General features: G+C 42.0%; 1 protein-coding gene and 1 long non-coding RNA gene across 2 annotated transcripts in view; one reads left to right on the forward strand and one right to left on the reverse strand.

Moving 5' to 3' along the window:
- Nucleotides 1-1767, reverse strand: part of LOC137608507 (ephrin-A5b-like) — a 71584-nt gene extending 69817 nt beyond the window's left edge. Inside the window, exon 1 of the mRNA XM_068334951.1 lies at nucleotides 906-1767. Coding sequence (XP_068191052.1) covers nucleotides 906-1030 — 125 coding nt within the window. The 5' untranslated portion in view covers nucleotides 1031-1767. The remainder of the gene's footprint in view (nucleotides 1-905) is intronic.
- LOC137608508 (uncharacterized) lies at nucleotides 997-7344 on the forward strand. The gene is made up of 3 exons (XR_011038192.1): nucleotides 997-1129; nucleotides 2682-2865; nucleotides 7293-7344. It is a non-coding gene; the product is annotated as an uncharacterized lncRNA (long non-coding RNA).
- The last annotated feature ends 1618 nt before the right edge of the window (nucleotides 7345-8962 follow it).

The following is an 8962-nucleotide window of genomic DNA, read 5'->3' on the forward strand; positions in this document are numbered from 1 at the left end:
AGCAAACTAACATTTTCCACTGCAGGTTTTCATTCAGTCATAGATCTTTATAAAACAAGCTTAATCAGCACTTTTTAACCAAAGCAGTGCTTCGCAGTGATAGTCAGATGGATATTATATCGCAACTACAGCTTCAAACCTGTCAATTCCTCGGATGAGTCTCCATTTGACACCAAAGACAACTCTGCCAATTCTAATCAATGGCAGGAGCCTGGAAACTCAGCACTATGTCAGCGCTGCAGCTCAGCCCAGCACATTACATTACTTCTAGCGGGTGTAACACGTCCCGTGTTTTCCATTTTCGATCTAAACTTGAAGCAAAACATTGAACATTAACGCGTAATAGCGCGTAATGGTGCGTAATAGCGGACAGTCTCTGTGAAAACATCTTATTTTTCCCGTGTCAAGCGTGATTTATGTTGTTCGATGTGCACAGTTGATTACAAAGATGATACAGATATGGCGGCTTATTAAACTGTAATAATCACAACAATCCATCAATGAAGGCGACAAATAAAAAGGTTGCTGAGAAGACTGAACATGACAAACATTTAATTTATCTGCCGCCTGTGTGAAAAGAGATCGGAGTGATGGAAGAGAGAAGAAAACGTCACATCATGATTACATTGTTGCGGAAAAATGTTAATGACAGGTTGGTTTTTGTTAAATAAATATAAAGTTATGTTTTATTCGCTGCACTAAATGGACTGATCTAGGGTTCCCGCACTTATGTCGCCTCAAACCTACACGCTATACACATCCAGTCACTCAGCAATTTTAAGTGTTTAAAGAATCGATTAGACTGCAGCTTCAAACGTCAGAGGTGAAGTCCGCCGACTCCCTGCGGGCGCACGGAGCCCCGTGTCCCGGCGGGTCGGGGCGGCGGGTGCGAGCGGGACGCTTACCTGGGGTTTGTCCGGTTCCAGTACACGGCGTAGCGGTCGGAAACCACCTTGGAAGCCGGGTCTTGGCCGTACACACACATCCCAATGAAGAGGATGAGGAAGAGGATCATTTCCACCTGCGGCATGTTCGCTCTGGAAGTTAGATGACGCCAAACCGATAAAAGAGTCCCTTCGCCGGTTCAGCGTAAAAGGTTCTGGTGGATGCGGTGGTCAAGTGCTGTGACGTGAGTCCACTTATTCCCGCGCTGATGCTGCTTCCTCCGGTGTTTCTAAATGAACCTGGATTTTTTAAAAAGTAGAAGACTTCTCCTCTTAAAACAGCAGGTTCTTCTTCAGCCCTACGGTTTCACGGTCAGGATCAATAGCGGTGCACCAAAACGTTCCCGTCTCTCTTCGGTGGAATGAAAAACACTTCTGCTTGAAAGAATAAATAGTCGGTGAAAAATCCTGAGACACCAACTATCTTCTTATCTCCGGCAAAGCAGCGAACAGTTTCTCAAACTCTCTCTCTCTGGATTTCTCGTGGTGAAGAGAATTTTTAAAAAAAACAGAACAACTGTTTCTACGATGCTAAAAGATAAATTCAGCGTCCCGGAGCCGGTAAGATCTGTCCTCCTGTTGGCTATGAATCAGCCGAGCAGCGGCTTCAGCTCTTGCCTGACACCGCAGCTGCCCTTCCGAACAACAACGCACGCAGTAAATCAAGCCGCTCCGCCGCGCGTAAACGCACACGATCTGCGGGTTAAACGTCTCCTGACGAGCGGCGCAAGACGCGGTGTTACCGATGAGGAGCTACCGAAGCGAGTCAGAGGCGCTCTGTCTCCTGCGGCCATGCTCAGCCGGACCAACCCCCTCTTCAACCTTGCCACTATACCCCTCTACCCACCCCCCCATACCCCCTCCTCCTCCAATCCTTCCACCCTTCTACAGTGGAGGCTGAGCACACTGCAAAAGGTGTCTTTACAGTCGTATCTGCTGGAGTTTGTTTTTCTCACATTATACGTTAGTTTTACGCATAGAATAAATCAGCCCTGTTTCACAGACTGCGTGACACGTCAGCAATAAAAAAAAAAAAAAAAAAAAAAAAACAAGAACTAAGACAAATTCAGATGAAATCAAATAGATACTATTTTTTAGAAGTGCTGGTCATACAGAAAAGCCGCCACAAGTTCATTCATAAGAGATTTTTACGCGAGGCAAGCCTTTTTTTTCTTTTTTTGCAGCGTACAGTTTCACTGTTGCTCTCAGTCTCATTGGCTCGGATCTTGAATGACGGGCGTTTCGTTTACAAAAGTAACGTCCCTCCTCCTGGGGGGTATCTGCGCTTCCGTGGCCCGCAGACAGATCCTGGACCAGTTGTCAAACCTGCAGCAAAACAAGTTCTCGTTACAAAATAGAAGACGTGATCCCAATCCGTCCAAGTCACACACACAAAAAAATGTTTTTCTCCACATGTGAGAGAAATCAGATGTTTTCAAGGGAAATAACCCCCCCTCATGATTTTGCTGGTATTAATTATGGTCAGTGTTTTGTCCTGCTTCAAGACAGGCGCAACTGGTTAAAATCTTTAAGTGCCAATAACTGCGTTGAAACCAGATAACTACCATCTGGCAGAATTTTCATTTGTTTAGATGAAAACAAAATTTGTTATTCTCCATTAAAAGATCAGAGAGATATTTTACTGTCAACACAAACGTGAAACGTCTACTTTTCTTCTTGTTTACAGCGTAATGTTTTTGTTCTGTTTCTTTTTTTGGCCACACATTTATTCCACAGACACTTCAAACTGTAGGTCCCACGGGTTTCACAAAAGCAGATCCGCTTGAGAGCTGTGCAGAGGTTTGGGTCACGACTCACCGCGCCACGTAGTGGTGGTTAGGAGGATTGCACCATGAACTGCGTGGGGATCAACAGGAACCATTAAAGAAGAGAACTGCTTTTCTGTTTGGATAGAATTGTTGTAAGTATTTAGACTAGATAAACATCCCAATCCTGAGTTCAGATATTTCCCATTCATGAGACAGAGCAGATATGCAGCCTGGTAGTCATACTAATCCTCTTTATAACAACAGTACCACTGAGGAAGCTCATCTGAGGGGTTGCCAGGCACAACAAGAGGATTGTAAACTTTACAGAGACACTGAACAGTCGTTGCTGTTCCTCAACTGTGGCTTCTGTTCACAAACATTCTGATTTATTCCACTTGAACAGGCTGGCGGAACTCTCCTTGGCCTGGTTAGAAGTTCCTCTCCATCTGTTCAGCCCTGATTCAATAAAATAGAAGGAGTGTGGGGTACAAATGCTTAATGAATATCATATGAAATGCTTGTAGTGAGGCATTAGAGCAGCAGTGTTAACTTGACATCATGTGTAACCCTTCTTCCAATTGGTCATCCTGCAAGTTCGGGGCCTTTTCTTGTAGATGTTTCCAGGAAACCAACTCAATTTGGTTTCCTGGAAATTAAGCTGAATAAGAGGAATCTGACATTTATGAGAGAATATTAACTAGCGATGGTTCAAATCTAAACTGTGGTCTTTGATGAGGTTTAGACAATAGAAGAACACTAGTTAGGGAGACAAATTAGAGTTTGTGAGAACAGGTGAAGTCTCCTCTGTGATTTAAAAAAAACTCAAAGAAATTAAGAATACTCAGGTTACTTCACAAAGAAGAACAGAATGTTTTACTGTAAAGAAAAAAATAGTTTAAAAACACCCAGCAATCAGCCACACAAAAGGTTCAGTAAATAATGTTGGGATTTTTTACAGCTCGATTAAAAAGAGCATTAAATGAAGCACAGATGAATATATATATATATATATATATATATATATATATATATATATATAAATCCCCATATATATAAATCCCCACATGAAAATTATTGTTACACTCTAGTTAGTTGAAATCATGAATATTTATGTATGTACAGGCCCTGAACACAGAGACACACACACACAAGGGACCTGTACGCATGCAGAGGAGGTAGAGTCACGGGCAGCTCCTTCGTAGTGCACCCAAATGAGCAACTTGTAAGGGGGACGGTGCCTTGCTCAAGGGCGCCTCGGCAGTGACACCTCCCACTGTCAGCTCACCTCCAGGTGTTTTTTTGGACGGGAATTTAAAAGCCGATCTTGAAACATTGGACGACCCGCTCTACCACTGAGCCAGTTCAAACTGAGCTGAGAGGTCACCAATGCAAATGAGTCATTATGACCAACAGCTGAATTCATGACACTAATGTTGGTCATTAAAGTCTAAACGGTCTGGAAGCTTTAGTCCTCCATCACCTCAGTCCTTCCACTGGTAGGGTGGCATTACAGCCCCCACACGATGCTTGAGTCATTGTACTTGTACCACTTGTGGATTTTTAATACAACATCCAAAATGCAAAGGCATAAAAGCACATAAAATGGGAAAGAACTTTTTTTGTGATAAAGTGTAGAAGTACTGTAATTCAATCATATATTGGAGCTATATTGTTAGAGACATAAGAAGTAAAAGAAAAAGAGAAAAGTAGTTTGTTGTATTCACAGAAAAGACTGGATTCCAGGAATCAGTAGGTGAGCAAAAAATAAATAAATCGCATTTATCAAGAGGCTCATTGTTGGTCAAACCAACTCTATCAGCATCACAAAGTCCTGATGGTGATGAGGAACGTGGGGCATCATCCTTGACGTAACAGAAAGGGCCATTATACCTTCATGTTAACTTATCTTTACAAATTATAAAGAAACGATATTTTTTTGAACCCATACGACCTGAGCTTCCATCAGCAATCCAACCCACCTACTTTGTATACTTCCAAAGCATTCTAATCAGATCCCTCTAACTGTTGGGAAACCTGATTCCTGGCCACGTGTTGATGTCCACGGACCGTTGAGTCCACCTGGTCTTCATTTAAGAAGATAACAGTTAGTTTTACGGCTGGTAGCCGTGGTGGTGGTGGTGGTGGGGGCTCCACTGTTGGACACTACATTGTTTTAGGCGTGACTGCCAATTCCAAATGTCTGGGGATCAATATACAGTTGCAGAGGGTGGTAGGCCAGTTTAAGTTTTCAAATCAGAGACTGGGTCCAAATCTTTTGAGCCAGTATCCCAGATTAAGCTTGTAACGAAACTCTGTTTGCAGCTGACAGAACTCTAGCAGGACTCAGGGGAGGAATATCAATGTCTGGTGTTAGGGCTGGGTTCGGGTTACTCCATGTGGAAGGACATTGCTTCCCAGACTTTTAAGAAAGGTACCAACCACAAAAACATCACCATCTTGTTGACACTGCTGTTTCCCTTAGAAACAAGAATCTCCCCACCTACATATTTGAATAAGCTCGCTTGAAAACCTCACAGTGTCACATTTTAACTCCACCCACTACCTGCCCAACCTATCACAGCTCATCTACCAGAAGGAATCACGTGAACATTATAGCGTAAGGCATCAAGCAGCGAGGCTACACCCTGGGTGCGCCACCACCACAGGCCAACATGACCAATATTCCTTAGAAGCATGTTTTTCCTTGTAATTGGGGGAAAAAGGAGAAAACCCATTCAGACGCGGAGAGAACATGCAAACTCTTTACAGAAAGGCCGTGTTGGAAATGGTGGGGTTTGAACCCATGACCTTCTTGCTGTGAGGCAGCAGTGTTAACCACTGAGCCACCATGCCACCAAACAGAAGATTAGGTGAAAATAACAAATTATAACCCTAACAATACAGATTGCCTGAAATTGTTATGTTATGCATGTAAGAATTTTTTTTCCTAATTCTTAATTGTGTGTAACAATGACTCACTAGATATGCATTCACATCTACATTGATCAGACATTCCTGTGATTTTTTTTTCATTTTTTTATTTTTGTATGTCCATTTCATTCATTCATTCATCGTCATTATAAACATCATGTCGCCGGATGCTGGAGCCTATCCCAGCCGACTGGGGGGGTGTGGCAGGGTACACTCCGGGCGCAACCCTAGTGCACCGCAGGCATGTTCATTTGCAGAAAATTTAAAACATTGATCCACTTCTCTTAGCAGATGGTGTCTGTCATTTATATTTCCCCTGGATGCAAAGATTTCTGGAATTTTCTTTAACTCTACAAAAAGTTTCAGTGTCCATTGTGACAAAGTGATTCCCATTCCGAGAGAAGAATATTAAAGTGAGAAGTTTGTTGTAAGCGTTGATTCAGTACAGCAGACTGACTGCATCGCTGGTTAATCCTGAGGTAAAGCATTGCCTGAGGGCTAACTTGATATGGTTCAGGCAAGTCAGACTTAAAAATGAACCTGTTGAATTAGTCTGCTTTCACTGTGAACCTGGATTTATGAAGTTCTTTTAACTTTATCTCCACCACATAAATGATGAAATCACTGGTGAGCTTAATGAACCCCACACTCCACAGCAGCATCTTCCTGCTGGCTTTGTTTAGAGTAAACCCACTCCATTGGTCCTGTAAATTCTTGGATACATACACAAACCTGCAGTGTTTGTGTAGTGTGTGTCTGTGTGTGTGTGTGTGTGTGTGTGTGTGTGTGCGCGCGCGCACGCATGTGTGTGTCAGACTGATCATCTACCTCACCCAGACTAATCCATGAGCTATAATCACCTCATCTCCCCAGCTAAAGTGCCTGTCCTACTTCATTTGCGCCTGATATACGTCTGTGTTCCCCAAGACAATGGAGTCATTATAAATTAGGGTCACTGGGGCTGCATAACACAACACACAGTGGTGCATCCTAATGTTTTCTCATGGCTTTATACATCTACTATCACATACATGAGGGAATGAGATGTCCATATGAGGTAGATTGTGAATCACCACAGGATAGTTAGTCACAGACGTGCTCCACGGCGCACGCAGCCAGGACAGCTGCCAGACCCGGGTTTTTTTTCCCTGTTGTTTATGAATGCAGTCAGTAATAGAGGAGTGCCATTAAATCACCACAGTCTTTAAATTGTGACAGCATCTCCATCCCATTCCATAAGCACCTTGTAAACAGAGTGTAAACATGTCTATGCATGGAAAAATCCATTCCAAAATCCATATCCTAGGAGGTAAATATATTGTTTCAAGATAAATATCTGCTGAATCCACTTGAGTTGTTTATATTTCACTGATGAAAATTTCTCAAGGCTGGAGCTACATTGTTCTAGTGATGCTTTTTTTATCTGTAGAAAACAGGTCTACATCAACCCCTCCTTAGATCCAGTTGGGGAATCAGGAAGTGCCAAATACTTTTTAAAAATTCAAGCTTTTGGCATCAAAGATGATTAGAGCGATGTGGTGAAACAAATCATGTTCAGATGCTAGTTTCCTCAAAATTCAGATTTTTTTTTTCAGATCAGGATTCATTCATTCATTCATTTTCCATACTGCTTCTTTAACTTTTGCAGGTCATGGGGGTTGCTGGAGCTTTTCCTAGTAGACTATGGGCATGAGGCGGACAGACGCTCCGGATACAGTGGCAGCACATCGCGGCCATATTGGGATTACTGTTATAAAAGTGAAATGTAATACACACACACACACACACACACACACACACACACACACACACACACACACACACACACACACACACACACACACACACACACACACACACACACACACACACACACACACACACACACACACACACACACACACACACACACACTTTAACAAGTTACTTGTTATTTAATGTTTTGTCCTTATTTTTACTTATTCCTTCATTAAAGAATACATATGTACTGACGACATCGAAACTATGAAGCATGATATTTGAATCTATGTAGCCAACAAGAAATGTGAATGAACTCTTACTTTTTATATTTTAGATTCCTGAAAGTGGCCACCCTTTACAAATTCTTGACCTGCTCTCAATGAGCTTAAAGAGGTAATCACCTGAAATAGCGTCCACTTTACTAGTGTGACCTGTCAAGGTTAGTCTGTGGATTCTCTACTTCTTAATAGGGTTGGGCCATCAGTTGTGTTGTGCAAAAGTCTGGTTGGCTACACAATTGACAGTCCTATTTCACAACTGTTAGAATTCATATTAAGGCAAGAATGAATCAATAAATAAAGAGAAAAGAGTCCATCATTGGTTTATGAACTGAAGGTCAGTCAGTGTGGAAAACTGCAAAAACTTTGAATGTATCCCCAAGTGCCATCGCAAAATCCATCAGGCGCTAGAGTGAAACTGGCTCACTTGAGGACCGTCCCAGGAACAGAAGACCAAGGGTCACCTCTGCTGCTGAGGAGAAGTGATAAGTTCATTCAAGTCACCAACCTCAGATATCACAAGTTAACAACACCTCGGATTAGAGCCCAGATAAAAGCCACACGGACACATCTCTACAGCAACTGTTCAGAGGAGATGGAGCCAATCAGGACGTCACGGTCAAATAGCCGCTAAGAAACCACGACTGAGGAAATGCAACAAACAGAAGACACATGGGCCAAGAAATATAAAGAAAGGACATTTAAAGAATCTAAAATATTGAACATGTTTTGAGTCATTTCACATGTAATTTTATCTATTATTTCACGTCTTCTCCCCTTTTCTATGTAGGTTTTCTCCAGGTTGTCAAGTTTCTTCACAACATCTAATATAGGTGAACTGATTGCTGCAATATCTCCATAGGAATGAGTGATAGTGGGGGTTTATCTTTCTGTGTGGCCCTGCAATAAACTGGCAATTGATCCAGGGTGTACCCTCTCACCCGTAGTCAGCTGGTATTGGCTGCAGCATAACCCATTACCCTCAAAGGCTGAGACAACATGATTAAGGTGGTCTGGTCTTCATGAATGAATGAACAATTTTATTTGTAAATGACTTTTAACTTTTCTCAGAATTTACAATAGTAAATTAATCTTGTCTTTGATTTTTCTTTGAAGTAGACACAGTGCTGTATTTATTTTTATGTACAAAAATTACAGAAGTAGTTGTGTTTAAAAAGTAGGAAAGGGAAATCATGACACATTTCTAACCTTCTCTCCGACAACGGTCATTTATGCATTGATTGAAATATACCGTATTATTCATAATTTTGTTGAAACTGTTGATGAAACAAAAGTTTTA

This window comes from Antennarius striatus, chromosome 15 (genome assembly GCF_040054535.1).
Source record: "Antennarius striatus isolate MH-2024 chromosome 15, ASM4005453v1, whole genome shotgun sequence".
Classification (NCBI taxonomy): domain Eukaryota; kingdom Metazoa; phylum Chordata; class Actinopteri; order Lophiiformes; family Antennariidae; genus Antennarius; species Antennarius striatus.